Here is a 17,971-nt window from a genome sequence, read left to right as displayed (position 1 = left end):
GTATTTGTGATTGTCTTACGTTTATATGCTTAAAAATAATACTTACAAACTCAGGGAACTAACAAATTGTTATGGGGTGGCCTTGGCGGTCTTGTATTTAAACTCTTCTTTTTACTTATTATGGTATATTTACAAGATATACAGAGGAACAATAGTAACAAGTGGACAAGTGTCTACAGAGGAGGCTAGCTGAAGAATGGCCTGTTGGTCTAGGTATGTGGGGGTACCTTGTGGCCAGTAGGTAGGTGTTGTATTGGGAACAATACAACCCTTACCTACACCTCTTACACAAATAAAAAACCAAAAACGACTTTCCAGTTTTAAAAAACAGGATAACCCGCTAAGCCTTTATTTTAGAGACTTGTCAGCAAGTAAGAGAGAAGGGGTGGAAAAAGGTTATTAAAAATACAACACAACACTCGGACTAATGAGAAACTTTAGCCCTACGGGAAATCGTTTTTTTAATTTATTTATTTATTCATACAAATACATGCATTTAACAAAAAATACAATAATAACGTATCCCAAACTCTATGAGGCCAAGGGCCCTGTGTTGGGTTGGGATACAACATAATGGAAAGTGGAAGCACGTACATAATAAAATAATAGCAAAAATAACAATTTAATAATATTACATAAACATACATATATTTCAAAGGGCATCTGGACAACACGCTTAGTAGTATACAAATCTATGCAATATCTCGCAGCAGGATGCAAAAAAATATTTCTTGCGCGCGGTAAAAATTAGAGCATTAAATTTTACGGCAAAGTTTCTTGATTTTTGCACCACAACAGGCCAGGAGACCCAATTACAGTGATGAATTACATTATATAACACCCAGGCTTGAAAAAAATCACTTTTTTTGTGTTCTCGCCTGGAATCGAACCCGGAACCTTCCGTGTGTGAGTCAAGCGTCTTGAAATATATATTTTTTTAAAACCACTGAACTTCCTCATTGAGAAAAATCTTTCTTAGATTTTTGTTCTTACAACGGGCGGGAACCAAACATGCGACGCCAATTTCACAGTCGGCGGCGGCGTCGAATATAACCAACTACGTCACGACGAAATTAATTAATATAAATGATAATAATCATTTACTAATTATTCCTCATTTTTGCTTCTTATTTAAAGACACATTTTTGACATGCTTTTAAAAATATTAAACATCGTAAGTAATAACATTTAAACAAAAAAATCATTGAGAAAAAAGTATTATGTATTAGGTTACTGAAGAATATAAATAAAATAAACAATAATCAATCATAATATTTTATATTTTGATATCGATAATGCACTTAATCAATATTTACACCACTGTGGAAATTTTTTATTGACAGTTTTCACAATTTTCGCTCATTTGTATTCTTATTTTCTGTATGTAATATATGTAAAAACTGTTGTTTTTTCCCAAATAAAAAAAATAATCAAAAAACGTACGTAAAAAAAATTAAGAAACAAAATAATATAATAAATTTGGAATGCTTGCACGTTTGTCGAAAAATTCGTGGCTTCCGCAAATGTCTCAGGATCAGGAGTGGACCATGCTCCAACTGGTAGTGACTGACCGAAAAAAGATTTTTAGCCGAAACAGAAACTTATTTTAAAAAGTTAAAAGCCGTAAAGCTTACGAGCACTGAAAAAAGTGTTAAAAAAAACACAACGATATAAAAGTCAAAAAATTTATGAGTAAATTTGTTAATTTTTAGAGTTTTCTATTTTTATGTAACAGTTCTTCAATGTACGCTATAGGGATACTGTAATTTTATTACTTTTCATATTTTTTCCCTTTCCGCGCCTAATGATGCATAGGGCACTGCGCCGGCACACCAATCGCAGCGTATCCTGATATTGTTTGTTGCATGAAGGTAAGATGATCAGTCTGACGCTCCAGGTACCAGTCCAGGGACTATAAAATATTTTTAGTGTAAAAACACCCTTTAAAATAAATATTTCATATCAACCATGTCGGGAATCGAACCCGAACCTCTTGCACGGTAGATAAACACGCTGACCATTACACCACGAAGCCGATATTACTTTTACGCATTTTTAATTAAATTTAATTCTTTTACTGTTTTATTTCGAACCGTATAAAAAGAACTGCCGTTTTTTTTTATTTATTTTAACAGTGTCTGTCTAAATCAAATACATAATATGGAGGTAATAAATTTTAAGTTGTTGCAACAGGGAGGGAAAACCTTTTGAGAAGGGAATATTGAAGTCTTGGCATTTACAGAGCTTATGACCTGACATTGGCTGGTTTAAGTAGTCAATGTGCAACATTCACCATTCCAAGTACACACTGTGCAACATGCACTATTCTGTCTATGTTTAAACACCCACATTTCCTTAACTCTTCCATCTGTTAACTTTTGTGATGTAAAAGAGCTAAAACCTTTATCATGTGGGTGATATTCATCCGGCTGAACCAATGAGGAAATTCAGTGATTTTTAGAAATTACAAATTATGTATCGTATTATCAGGGCTATGATTTTTTAAAGTTTTGTATTTCTAAAATTACTCCGCGTGTGACGTCTCAAGTTCTCTTCCGCTTCTTCTCGGTCAGTTCTGTCGATTGGTCCGTTCACTTACCGTAAACCGGAAACCTTTCACGAGTCTCTTATCATTTGTTGAAGTAGTGACGTCGTTCAAAGTAGTTTGTTTTTATTAAAATATTTTTTTATTATTTCTTCATACATTTTTAAGAAACTTTGCCGTACAATTTAATGCTATAATTTTTTGTATCCAATTTCCCGTAAAGCTGAAGTTCTTCATTCACCTACTAGGCAATGCCTGAAAACGATTTGCCAATTTTCATACTTCTTCTTATACCAGTTAGTTTAAACAATAATGTTTTCAGTACGTCCACACGTTTGCAGACAGGCTGAATTTTCTCCCTAGGGAGTTATTTAGATCTAAATTTGTTGCGACAGAAAGGAAAAACCTTTTGAGAGGGGAAGATGGAAGTCTAGGAATTTAAAGGGCATAATCTTCCAGCAAACATTTGGACATCCCCAAAACATTGCTGTAATAAATCTTGATGAAGGAGGAATTGGCAAAATAGGGTATTGTTCCTATAGAATTAACCTTTTGAACGTTTTCAAAGATGGTGAATAGTAATTATATTTATTTATTCATGCATTTCATAATAGATACAGTTTTTTGTTCACTTTGCCCAGCTGTATAAAACAGTACTTGTGATTTTTTTGTTGTATTACTGTAGAATGTTTTATTATTTCATTTTGTTTTTTACATTTATTCTTGAATTGTTTGAACTTACTACTGAATATGCTGTATAATTTTTAGGTTATTTTTTTAATATAAATCTTGGGTATAAGGAAATTTATGTTTAAAAAAAATAAAATATTAAGCCAAATATGTTAGTATTATAAATTTTTGTAAAAGGCAGATTTGCCGTTTATGTTAATAAAATAAGATAAATAAATAAAGGAGCACGCAGTAGCTCAGAAACCGATTGGTAATCAAATAATTAAAAAGTTAATTATGTCTTGACCAATTACGTCATAAGACACATAATTATATTTAAAAAATGTAATTTTGATTAAAAAATACTGGGTAAGTTTGACAAATTATTAAAATTTATATCAACAGAGAGGGAAAATTTTTGAGAAGGGGATATGGAAGTCTAGGCATTTACAGGGCTTATGACCTGTCATTGGCTGGTTTAAGTGGCCACTTTACACACTGTGTAACATTCACCATTCTGACCATGTTTGAACATCCACACCTCAAATCTTCCATCTATTGACTTTTGTGAAGTAAAAGAGCTAAAACCTTTATCACGTGGGTGAGATTCATACGGCTGAACCAAATCACCTACTAGGCAACGCCTGAAAACAATTTTCCAATTTTTACACTTCTCCTTTTACCAGGTAGTAATTCAACAATGTTTGGTCAGAATGGTGAATGTTACACAGTGTGTAAAGTGGCCACTTAAACCAGCCAATCACAGGTCACAAGCCCTGTAAATGCCTAGTCTTCCATGTCCTCTTCTCAAAAATTTTCTCTCTCTGTTGATATAAATTTAAATATGAACAACTCCCTGGGGAGGAAATCCAGCCAGTCTGCAAGCATTTGGACATAATCAAACATTGTTGACAAATTATCTTTGTAAGATAAACCATGTACTAATTATTGTCATGTGTCAGTCTGACCTAGTTTACGGAATCTAGAATATAATTAATTTCTGATCGCGGGATTTCAATTTAAGTACACATAGCCAAAAACTGTAGATCTTAAAAAAATAGTAAAGGCTTTGTTTCTATTTAGTTTTTTTTTTTAATATACCTACTCGATTTCGTCCTATTTTTTTTTCCTTTTTAAAGTTCTCATATAAATTAGAAAGGTAATAGAACAAAGTGAGACAATAAATTGACAAAATGTGCCTTTGTCGTAGGTTCGTATAAAATCGATTTTTAACTGTTTGAATCGACAGATTTGAAAAAATTGAAAAAACGGGTTCCTGTCCAGTTCAAAAAACTTTTTTTTTTTTTTAATTTTGATAAATCAAAACCTTACGCAACGGGTAAATGTGAACTGATACATTATAAATAAATTACAAGAGAGAGGAACATTCCAGAAGAGGAAATGTAGCAGTCTAAGCATTAACAGGGATTATGACCTGGTTTGGCTGGTTTCAGTGGCCACTTTACACAGTGTGTAACATTTACAAGTCTGCCTTTGTGTTCTTTACATTTCTTCGATTCTTCCATCTGTTGATTTTAATGAAGTAAAAGAGCTGAAACCTTTATTGTTGTTTGTTACGAAGAGATTCGTCCGATTGGATAATTTTACATACTAGACAACGCCTGAAAACGATTTTACAATTGTTAAACTCCTTCTTGGGCCAGTTGGTTTACTTACAATATTACATACATTTACAATATCATCATAGATTCCTTCCAAAGGCTTTGTATCTAGGACTTTTTTAAAAATGAAAGTTGAGGTGGTCAGTCTTACGCATCAGGCAACACTTGAAAATAATTTTCAATTTTTATACTTCTTTACAGGCGTTGGCGTTGCTTATTAAGATAAATAATTCAAGAAAATTAATCTCACACCTATCAATAATGATTTCAGCTATTTCACTCAAAAAAAGTCAATTAATGAAAAAATGTGGATGTTTAAACATAGGCAGAATGGTGAATGTTACACAGTGTGTAAAGTGCCCACTCAAACCAACCAAAGACAGGTCATAAGCCTTGTAAATGGCTTGACTCCCATATTCCCTGCTCAAAAATGTTTTCCTCTTTACGTTGCAATAAATTTCAGTCTCGTGATATTTTCATGAATTGATTAGTTCATCGATAAAATTATTTTGATAAACCATTTTGTTGCTATGTCTAAATGACCGCTTATGATTATCGTAAGCCTCTGTTAACACTTTTGTCATCTTTCAGATAAAAGGACTTGACGCTAACAGATACGCTACAAAGAAGACGATCGCCCAGGGGATGTTAGACATTGCCCTCCTAACAGCGAATGCATCTCAATTAAAATATATCTTGCAAGTTGGAGAAAAACACGAGTTTTATACCCTATTGCTCACATTAATTACGGTATCAATAGTTTTACAGGTAAGGAAAAATAGGAGACAAAACAACAACATGTTTTGATCCTAGTAAAACGTAAATTGTCGCTTCTTGCTTATTTAGTTAAAACTATTACGCTTTGCTACTGCGGTGAATTTTTATAAGCTGGGTAATTTTTTTAATATATTTTTTACTTATCTTGATATTTTAAACAACTACTAAAAACAACAATGAATGCTAGATTGTTGTACATAATTCTAGCTCAATATATCAATAAATACATTGCTATCTTATATTATAAACCTAATATTTAAAAGATAAGAAAAAAACAAAGAATAATTATTATCCTCACGTAAAAGCTTGCCCCGTTATGCACCTATATTATTCATCTACTTGTATCACGTCTTGCAGTGCTATTCTGTAGCTCAATCACAAACAACTATAGACGTGCTAATAAGCGACCTGACAACAATTTCTCACAATGGTTGTTTATCGTATTCACGATCACAATGGAACATCCGTGAACACCTTATATTAAATGTCAAAATATTTACGTTTCGCGACGTATAATCCTGCTGCGCAATCACATATTTGATTTTCCCCGGTGTAAATATGGAAAATATTTCAAAACTGCTATTTTTATTTGTCTATTTATCATACTATTCCTTGTATTTAGCCGGCGGTTGCCATGCCAAATGTCAAGAAAAACGGTCATTGTAATTTAATTTTAACTTTTTTGTATTAGATACTTATTACCTTACTATTTTGCAAATGCAAGATATTGTATTATTTTTTATAGTAAACGCCGATTTTTTGCCAGTGAACTGTATTTATTTACGGGGAAAACAAAAAACAAACCGACACGAGCGTTGACTTAGAGATTACACACGCGTTGACTTATAACTGCGATAATTTAAGCATGTTCACTATTGTTCATTGTGATCGCTCAAATGCTTAGCATGTTTTTAAGCACGTCGATAGTTATTTGTGATTGGGCTTCTGAACGCTCTCTACTCTCAGAGCATTCAGAATCGCACCACTGTATTATTCACTTTTCTTTATCTCTCTTTCTGTATTTTCTGCCAAATTTCACTAAATTTTTCTTTTCTTTTTAACTGTTTCCTGTCTTATCTGCAGTGGATATCTAATTAAACAACATGTCCTCAAAAAATATCTATCACGAATAATTTCTACACATAATTTTCTTTATAAAATCAGTTTTTTCATTAAACCGTAGTTGAAAGATTTGCAATTTTTTCTGAGAAACTTTTTTTAAACTTGATATCGACGTGAAACGAAATGATAAAATACTTTTAAATAGATTTATCGTGGAAAGGTAATAAATAATATGGACACGCATATGGAGGAAATATTTTTCACTGAAGACATGTCTAAAGAAAACAATACCCGGAAAATTCCAAAAGAAATAGAAGGACATCTTTATTACTATTTACGATTTTATTCGGTTTTAAACAATACGATTTGGACAGTGACCGCAAAATGTACAATTATCTATTTTTTATTTATTTATTTTTGATTAGGTTACTCGGTGAAATTAGTCACAATAATGAATAATTTCGTAAATTTGGTAACTAGTAAAGAATGTTGATAAAAAAATATCTGATCGTTACTTGATAAGTAGACAAACAATAATAAGACTGATATTTTAGCTTCTGATATTAATCTGATTTCTTAGAAATGTCGAAAATTAGTTACCTTAGAAATTCCACTTCAATTGACTATCGTCAGGGCTGTCTTAGGCCATACACGGATGTTGAGGCTTTTAGAAATGGGCCATTTTAGAATTTCGAGGCCTCCATCAGGCCAGGGGCCCTGGGCTCGTGCCCCGTGTGCCCTTATGGAAAAGGTGGCCCTAATTATCGTAAAATCGTGTCACAATAAAATAGCTACCGTGGAGTAATATCTTAGACCCAAGGCGATTGCCTCACGCATAGAGGTGTCAGGTTCGACTCCCGATGAGATCACAAAAATTTTAATGTGAAATTTTTCAAGCTTGTAATCACTGTTATTGGGCCTTTTGGCCTATCGTGTTACAAAAAATGCTTAAAATACAGCGTAAACGGTGTCGTTTATGCAAACAGTGTATAGATAGAATAAGGTGATAAATATATTAATATATAGATTTATAATATGTATATATTTCGTAGACATTGATAGACTATTTTAAAATCCTACTTTGCTGTTCTCCTATTAATTATATTATCTTTAGTTGCTCCTACCCCAAACCAATACAAATAATGTTGTGTATTACAAGTATAATGTAGAAGAAATAAGGAAGTTCGCTGTTTTTGTTCGTATTTATTATTTGTTAATTGACTATTAAACCAAGCAATTTTTTTTTTGTATTTTTTAAATTACTTTGTCTCAAGTTATCTTCCCTTTCTTCTCGACGAGTTCTGCTAATTGATCAGTTGATTTACCGTAAGCTGGAAATCTATCGCAACTCTCTTATCACCGGAAGATTGATTCGGAAGAACTAGTGACGTCATGCAAAATTGTTTTCAAAATCATTTTTATTATTATTTTCATACATTTTTACTACTCTATTTTTTACCGCGCGTACTCCTAAGAACGCTTTTATATCTAACTTCATGTAGGGCTGAACTTCCTCATTTACCATGTACCGCAATATCCATCAAAAGCAAAATCATGGAAATTGTTAAGCATACCACTTTACTTACTTGCGTATTTTTTTAAAATCATATCGAAACAATATTATCAGCTATCAGTAGATAGAGGCATATATATTATGTAGATACTTATCTACACAAACAAATTGAATCACTTTAATTAGTACCTTTTACCTATTATTTGATTTATACGTATGTATTATTTGGATTTTAATATATGCATGCATAACCTGAATGTACATAAATCCCAGAGCTTACGATAGATGTCAGGGTCTAATTGATAATTGAATCGCTAATGTAAATAATTGTTTTTATTGAATGTTTACTGTTATTTGTTAGTAAACAATCCGCCCCTGATTTTCTTCTGACGTACAAGGAATACAAAGAATTTCATGCTAGTTTTGTTTACCTATTTGTTTTATAATTATTAATTTATTATTCAAATTATTTATTCACAAAGTAACATAACAAATAACAAAGGATTTAAGACGTTAAATTGGAACTTTATATCAAACCAAGAACCCTTGAGCAATGGTTCGACATTATTAAGGTATAATACTCTCTAATAGCAAGAGTATTTTCCTCTTAAACATAGTTTCACTAATGTGAAAGATGTCGATCTCCAAAGTGATAATGTTCAGCTGCTTGACTGATCTTCCAATCGGCATGACCAAAGGCAGGTTGGTTCTGGAAACCGGGAGGTAAAACAGTCTGTGCTGACGCTGTCGGAGATAGCCATCAGGGCTGGTATTCCAAACGAAATTATAGCGCGGTATAGCGCGTTTTTACGTACTAAATACGGATTATAGCGCGCTGTAAACGCGTTCGGAATACCAGCCCAGGAACATAAAAATTGATACTCTCTAAAATGGCCGAGTTATCGATGAAACCCCTTAACAGTCTGAAAGAATGGGTCAGTGTAGACCCATCCCTTCTAAGTTGCAAACTATTGGTCCCAAGCTACCCAAGAGGAACCCAGTGGGATAGAGCCACGGATAACTACCATAACTACATTATCGGAATTACTTTATTTATTTAGTATGTTTCTCTGTGTTCAAGCGGATAAAGAATACAGTTTTGTGTTTAAAATAGAACCAGAACTCTGGACGAGTGCTTTCGCCTTGATGACTGCTCTTAGGTAAAAATACCGAAAAAGAAAATCGAATAGTGGTTGGTGCATTCGCCTACCATTCTTGAGGTTCTGGGTTCAATTCCTGGCATGGTGGACGTGAAATATTGGTTTTACAGTTTTAAATTAACTGCAATATTTCATTGTATCTGGATTGGCACCTGAAAGAATAAAACCCTATTTTGAACAACGCTGCATTTGGTTTACTAATGCAGTTCCCTGTGGACCACTGATTGAAAATGGGGTATAATGATGATGAATTTAATATACATAAATTATAAAAAATATAACAACGTAGGTAGGTGCATACTTCAATATATTTCTTTTAGTTTACACTATGCCTTTTAAAAAGAGGCAAGCTCTTGTGTTGGAGAGAGACATAAACTACCATATATATTATTTTATATCAATTGAGCATATGGATAATATAATAAAATAATTGCAGTTTTATTTACTTTCCTGTTGTTTTTTTAAGTGTATTGTTTTTTCAACTGCTTTATTTCCTTGATGACTGAAAGGAATCTATTAAAGTTTATTTATTTCGCTAGAATTGTTAAGTATTGCATTTTGGTAAATTGAAGTCATTCGGAAATCTTAAAGTTTAAGCTATTAAAATAGATAGGTACGCATCATAAAAAAAGAAGTTATTAGTTAATATGATAATAAAGGTTTGATTAGATTATGATTTTCTACTTCTTTGACATTTGAATTAATACGACATTTCGATTTCTTTAGGTGGGGATGGGTATAGTTTGCTTGTCACTAAACCTGATGAGAGACTGCAGATTACATATTCCATCCTACCATAACTCAGCCAACATTATTAATTACTCGACAACGGGATGTTCATTTGTAATTACGGCATTGAATTTAATGATTTCAGCATTTGATCCATCCGTTGCTAAATACGCATCCTTTAACTTGGAATAATAACATATTATGTATTTACTTATATACATACACTGGCCACTATTTGGCCTGCGAGTAATTACAAAGTTTGGTTTTACAACATATATTTTTTAATGTATACTTCATCTTGAATAGACTTTAAAACGTTGAAGATAAATTGTTGAACCTTCAATGATAGAATGTCCAACACCGTGTTCTTCAGAAGGCACTTCCAGAAGGACAACAGGGGGAACGGGTCCTGCTAGGACTATTTTTATGGTATGATGTGTATCGAGTGTTTTCGCTATTTTTTTTATTCAAAAAATGTAGCTTTTGCCCGTACGCGGGAGCCACATTTTATACGAGTGCTTACAGAATTTCGGTTTGTGATCGTACAAACATGACTCAAGTATTCAGAAAGAGACGCACTACTTTTTTTAAAAAACTTCATTCTGCTAGCAGATCTAGAAATCCTCATATAACGAAAAATGTGCCTCCTCGATAGGTCGCAAAGTCCTGCTGGTAGGATTCTGGACGTTCCATCTAATTATTTAAAACAATTTAACTTTTAAACTCAAGCTGGATATGGACAAAAAATTAAACCGAAATTAATGCATTAAGGATCCAGTTGGAAATATTGTGCATACTGATGGGTTTTTGCACAAATAATTTTACATGTCAATTGTTGAAAATCGAGTACTTTAGGTACTACCAAACATCATATTTAAATATAATTGATACATTTCAATTTCGTTCAGCATCCTTATCTAATTTAGTTAAATATTTATCATTATTAAAATGAAGTACCTACACCAAAAAATTTCACTGAAGAAACTCAACATATTTTTATTTGGATATTTATTTTAATTTTTGTATTTTAAGGCCCAACTCATTTGTTTATATTTTTTTAAGCCAATCAACAAACTTACGAAAGCCCTAACAAAGTGGCATTAATGGGTATATATAACACTTTATTATAACACTTTTACAACAATCTTAAAATCTATTTAAATTTACAAAATGTGTGGCATAATCTAGGCGGACATGGCAAGTGTGTCGTCGCGAGTCAAGAGTTCCGGAGTGAGAACACCGCTTGCTTCTTGAATGCTTGCCTTTGCTGTAGGAACACATTGACAGTACCGTTCAATGTGATTTGGTTCACTATTCTGAGGATCCTTGACAAAAGAGAAAAGAATCCGATGTCGGTTTTATAATTTCCCACAGCAAAGACAGCATTAGTACGCAAGTTACGGTGAGGTACAACAAGGTTAATCTGAGCTAGAATATCATGGGCATCTATACAGTTAGAAATTAATTTGTGCAAGAATATCAAACAGACCAAAATCCTTCTGAATTCTAAACTAAAGATATGAAAGTACTCTAGACGATTATAATAGTTAGTTATAAAAGTATTTGATCCAATTCCAAATATTAACTATTTTAAAATTTACGTTGCACCGATTTAATCCGCGTTAGATGAATATTATAATTAGGAGACCATAGTATATAATTAAATTCAAGCAAGCTACGAACAAATTATTTATACAATGTTATTGAAATTTTTGGGCTTTTGAATGGCTTAGGTATTCGCAAAATAAATCCACAGATTTTGGACGCTTTCTTGGAAATGTGATCAATGCAATGTTTGAATTTAAATTTGTTGTCAAAAAGTATCCCAAGATCTCGAATTGTCTCGACGTTCACTAAAATTGTGTTATCGATTGAATAATTGAAAACGGTTTTATTTATTTTTCTTGTAAATTTAATAGACATACATTTATTTATATAAAAAAAAGTCGTTTTCATGACACCAGAATAATAAAGAATATAGGTCATTTTGTGGTTTATGACAGTCATCAATTGATTTTATAATTTGAATATTTTAAGCTCATTGCATTTTAACTCATTGTCAAAATGAATCAAGATTCGAAGGTTTTACTTTGTTGGCTCTGTTTTGAACTAAACCTATAGAGAGCGATACTTATCTAATAAGTGTTAGTGCCGCAAATGCTTGTATCCATTGCACTTAAACCACTTTAACTCTGTTTATCCTGCCGTTTGCGATCCATGCTCAAACTGTTGGATTATAATCGATAAAATAAGTGCAGTTAATACAATTTCATTTAATTACTAAAATCTATCTGTGCATGCACCTATCGATACGCCCAAGTATGAAAATCATAATATATACATAGCACCGAATTCTGTTTTGTTAGCTTTGTGGAGATGTAGCCAATCAAAGTATTCAACTATTTGTATTTCTACAGATGGTCGTGGGGTTGTTATTCATAATTATTGGCGGATTGAACATCAACAAAAATCGGGATCTAACTGCTGCCACTATTTTGAACGATGTCATTCTTATTTTTGTTTTTTTAATATCAATTGTGAATGTAATCATTTCTGGATTTGGTATTGAATACTCCAATCACCCCCTTGTTTTGCAGAGGGATTTTAGAAATGAACAGCCAAGAACGGTTTTATAATGAATATCTTGAATTAAAATTCTTATAGATTACAGCGTTCTGTTTTATCATACTCAACAATTTATTTCAATTATGTTCTGTGAACTGTATTTTCTTCATTCAGACAAAAGCTTTTGCAGTCATGATAATCTTCGCTTACAAAAAAATACTAACATAGAGTAACACCTTATGTTGTTCTTTAACTGTATTGTACAATTTAAATATTTGGTATTTATTTCAAAGAGTTCTGAAATATTTATTTTTTTATTTCATCCGATTTTTGCATTATCAAATACCTGGGTACTTATCTGATATTAATTATCAATGTATTATTATTTTAAAAACTAATCAAATTAATACATTTGTCATAAACGTGTAATTAGTCCTTTTAAATAAAGTAGTTTCTTTGAATCATAATACTTGTCATAAAAAATACATTGATATGCTGTCTACTTATCTTAGATCTGATTGTTGAAATTTGAGATAATTCATTTGAATTTATTTTCTTGGTAAACTCGTTTATGTATCGAATCATTCATTATTGTTATAATCGCTATGTAAATTAATGTAAAATTTTCGGAAAACAGGTGAGTGCTGCAATATTGGCAGTTACACTATCAGTTTTGAATATCAACAAGGGAGAAAAGGAACGGACAATCGCAGCCATTTTGAATCATATTTCCCTCGCTCTGGTCACCGGTGCATTATTTTGTGACGTCATTAAAATGAGCTTTGGTCTTGATCCGGCACTGTCTGTTGAAAATGCGAATTCCTCCTTTAACAGAAAATACTTTTAGTCAAACCGGGTTCTATGATGATTCCGAGTTCTCTTGTGTCCTTTTTTACGGTGTATAAATATAATACTACTTAGGTACTACTCTAAGCTTCGTTTGCATAATATCAAGCGTGGGATTTTGTGGTATTTTTTTTATCATTCGAAGCAAGAAAATAAAATCTGAAACTATGAAAAAGACAATACACCTCAATCTTCTTTAAGATGGTTTTTTTTTTATTGTGTTTTTCTTGTTTTTTTCTATTCGCGACGTTTTATTTTTCATTGAATTTCATACCTCATCGAATTAAGATAACACAACACAAATAACATTTAAATCTTTTATAAATGTGTGGGTATTGGGTACCGATCTATTTTGCACTTTCTAATATGATTTTTTTCAATGCCAAGGTTATAAACTCTCGTAAACAAAATATTTTAACCCTGAATAAATTGTTTGAATAAAAAAAAACTATATTTTAATTGTTGATATCTCTGAGATGTCACTGGCGTGGAAAACTCCAAGTATCTATGAAGTTTACTACCTTGGTCGACTATTATTTCTTCCTTTCCTGTTTTTTTCTTTACTTTCTGTGTATTCTTTCTATTCTTTTTCTTCTGCTTTATTTTGTTTTTCTTTTCTTTTCTTCTACACTCAAGGTTTGTGCTGGGGTCATTTTTGTCATTCTGGGATCCTTCTATGACCTCAATAATCCGGACCATCACAAGAAAGCAGAAATACTCAACAATGTGTGCTTGGCTATCAATATTGTCATTCTTGTTCTTGATATCATGATTAACGTATTCTTCAATAAAGAGTAAAAAATTCAAACAATAACTTTAAAAACTTGCTAACTTTACCGACTTGTGGCCATACGTGTTGTTTTTTTCTACAATAACTGCATCATGATTGATGCGGTTATTATGCAGAGATGTTTATAAAAAAAATCAAACACAACCTGTGTTATTGGTATTATTTTTAACTAATTAAATAGTAATCAGAAGAAGCTCGAAAAATAAGTAACATTAGTATTTTTTATAACAAGTTCTTTTTTCAAAGGTTTACCAACCATTTCGTAGAGTTTAGTCTTTTTTAAAACCCGTTAATGATCAGTTTTTAAAATAATATAAGTACTTAGTGAATATACGGGTACGAAGCAGTTTTCCGCTTAATTAATATATGTTTAATTAAGTAGAAAACACTACATTAATTTACTATTGAACTTACTTACATAAAAATATAAATTGGGGATGAGCTCCCCATTTAAAATCAAAAACTTTAAAAGGGTTTGATTTTTTTACATTTGCCATTCTAATGCCATAAATATTTTTATAAAGTTTAATTATTGTTTAACTTTGTGGTAAGTATTTTTTTAATTTTAAATGAATCTTTATTTTATTTTCTGCATTTTTTGTTTTTATTTTACAAGAATTTTATTTATTTATTTTATTGTTCTTTTTTCATTTTGGCGTCTGCACAAAACTAAGGTTTCTGTTGGCGTGCTGTTTGTTATTTTGGGCTCATTTCTTGATCTCAACAAACCCGAGGATCACAAGAAGGCAGACCTTCTCAATAACGTCTGTTTGGCTATCAATATTATTATTTTGGCGGTGGATGTTATTGTTAATACATTTTTTATGAAAGATGATGGAGATACATTATAAACATAACTGTAAAATTTCATTTTAAAATTCTAAATGCAAGAAGGATTCAATCGAAAACTTAAAACCACCTATTTGAAAAACACACCATGTGTTTTTATCATTTCGACATTTTTATTGTCTGCAGTATTACGAATCAACTCAATGATTTAACTATCGCAATACATTAACTTTAAGGTAATTATTTTGTATTGTACGATTAAGTAAAATGTTGTGTACTTAATCTCAACGGTAGGTATAATTGTTAGTTAAATAATATGTAATTTAAATTATTATAAAATGTTAAATGTATGAAAAAACAATAAATCAGAAACGTGATAAGTATTCGTAGGTCATAATAATTTATTGGTTATGTACTATGACGATATTATGACATTTTTGTAATGACTTAAGACTTAGATAATATTGTTTAATAATTTGTATATCTCATAGTCTTTTTACATACCCGAACATAGGTAACATGTATTATTATTTCACAGATGATAGGCGAGATATTATAATAAAATTGTGTACAGGTGACTAATCTAAGTAAATTAATAATGTCTAATTAAATTATGTAAAATTTCTGACAAAAAAAATCACAGTATGAACAAATCGTTAAAAAATTGAATAAAATACCTCCTGAACAACTTATTTTCTTTTCATTTTAATATATATCGTATTCTTTCCTATATCTACTAGTAGGTACTGCTAGGAAATCGTACTAATGTTTAAATTAATTCATTTTTATTACACACATGTATTTTTTAAAGATAATTCATTAAGCTTGTATGTTTCATAAAGTTATATTGTAAGGTTTTTTGTCTCTGTAGACAATAACATTTGAACACGAGTAAAGCATTTTTTTCCCTTTTACATACAATATACATGTTGATTTAGTTATTCTTTTTTTTACATTATAAACAATAACAAATAATTTTAAAATGTGCCGAGGACACTTAACATATGAGAATATACAAAAAAGATTTAATATACAGAGAGAAATTACAAAATGTTGAGATAGTTATGAGCACTAAGGATTTTTGTTTATATTTTATTTATGTATACCTATTATTAATATTATAAAACGCACAATAAAAGAGCGAAAACATAACATGAACTATACGTGGATATAATATGTAGGGCTTTTTTAATACAAGCATGTATTGAATATTTTCAGCGGTGGGTTTTTATGATCAATAAAACCATGGTCATACTGACAACAGTAATGTTTCTATAGACTTTTATAATGGCTAAATAAAAGTTCCAATTTCATTCAAATAGAAATAATAATTTGACCTTTAATATTTCCTTTTAATTCACGTCAATTATTGTAAAATATGATTACCTAGTAAATTTTATTTGAGGCTAATATTTTTAGTGAAGTTGTATTATATAAAGCAAAATCAGAATTATTCAATAATTATCATTTCGATGAAACCGAAATATTAAAATTAAATTCGTTAATTTAATCATCCTCACTTCTACTTATATAAGAACACTGGAGCCTCTTTTTAAGCGAGGGATATGTTCCACACAATCCTTGTAAACATTTAGGAAGGTATATTTTTTAAAAATAGCAATGCTGGAAAGGTTAAAGGTCCTTGTGTAAAAATCAATCCGGAATTAAAAAAATAAATTGTTCACTATTTACTGTACAATCTTTTTCTTTAATTTAACATGAAATCAAAATAGTTCAAAACATCGAAATAGTGATGTAATAGTGATTATCATAATATATTATTAAATTATAAACCAAGTAAAAAAGCGATGTAAGGCATTTCAATAACAAATGGTATATTATTAATAATTTGTTGTTTATTATTTAGTTATCCCAAAACAAAAAGTACAGCGCTTTGTGTTTTACATGTTCAGTGAGTGAAATTTTGTATGATTAATGCGATAATGTCATTTATAAAAATTCTTCTCTAGCAATGTAATCGATAATTTGAATAAATAAGTTCATAACACATTATTGAGTTCGTGTTCGTAAAAACAAGCCCTTAATATATATTTAATAAAAATATCGTCAACTTTTAATAATCATTAGCTTCAAATTAGAGTAATTATCTGTCCAAGACAAAAAGGGCTAAAACTACACTTTGGTATTGCTTGCTTATAAAATATTGACTAGTTAATAGAGGATTCCAACTAAGTATAAAGTATATAAATTAGATATTATTAAAACGGAGTGTGAGTAATATTATTTTGATACGAGGCCCGAATCAATAAACATTTGTTGAAAATTATGACACCTATTAATGTTATTGAAATTTTAATAAATTGAACAATTGACGAATGTTCACTTTGTTCCACTCAATTACATCTAATAGATAAAATTTAACTACATTATATCATAATTATACAAAATAAATTAATCGCAAGACCATTTTAATCAATAATGGAAAATATTTTCTGTAAACCTCCATTTATTGATGAAAATTAAATAGTACCCATATATTTAGCCGATGTTTTTGGCAATTGAAAAGTTTTTAATAACAGTGCCAGTGGGATGAAATAAGTTTAATTACTCATGTACATAATAATGTTTCTAATACACAATAAAAGCTCGCATATGTATTGAAAGTGGTTTTATTTTCCTAATCATTTTTCTATATTTTCTAAATCTATCAATAAATAAAGTTATAAGATCATATAATGATCGTTGCGGGAATATCATAATTCAATTCTTTGAATGTAATTTACTATCTTAAGGAAGAATTGATTAAGTTGTATATTATTATTAATTTCACAAATACTACTTTTCAAAATATTGAATTTTAAAATGCCCGCGCTTAGTTTTTTCTGTGACTGTGGTGCTTTGCATTGGCAGCCATTTTGTTTGACTTTGATTTAATTCATTAAA

General features: G+C 30.7%; 1 protein-coding gene across 4 annotated transcripts in view; it reads left to right on the top strand.

The window, feature by feature from the left end:
- The window catches only part of LOC148278743 (ninjurin-1-like), a 29,984-nt gene extending 13,069 nt beyond the window's left edge, over positions 1–16,915 (top strand). For 2 of the 4 annotated variants that reach the window (XM_088230942.1, XM_088230939.1), the window contains exons 2-3: positions 5,428–5,604; positions 14,953–16,915. In XM_088230942.1, coding sequence (XP_088087068.1) covers positions 5,428–5,604; positions 14,953–15,129 — 354 coding nt within the window. In that variant the 3' untranslated portion in view covers positions 15,130–16,915. Of the gene's footprint in view, positions 1–5,427; positions 5,605–14,124 lie in introns of all 4 variants that reach the window. The other 2 variants (XM_088230941.1, XM_088230943.1) reach the window with 2 other exon arrangements.
- The last annotated feature ends 1,056 nt before the right edge of the window (positions 16,916–17,971 follow it).

Source organism: Micrasema longulum, unplaced genomic scaffold (genome assembly GCF_059751315.1).
Source record: "Micrasema longulum isolate JH-2025_06_02 unplaced genomic scaffold, ASM5975131v1 h1tg000831l, whole genome shotgun sequence".
NCBI classification, from domain to species: Eukaryota; Metazoa; Arthropoda; class Insecta; order Trichoptera; family Brachycentridae; genus Micrasema; species Micrasema longulum.
The sequence above is the reverse complement of the archived record's forward strand: the minus strand, read 5'-3'. Positions and strand labels throughout refer to the sequence as shown.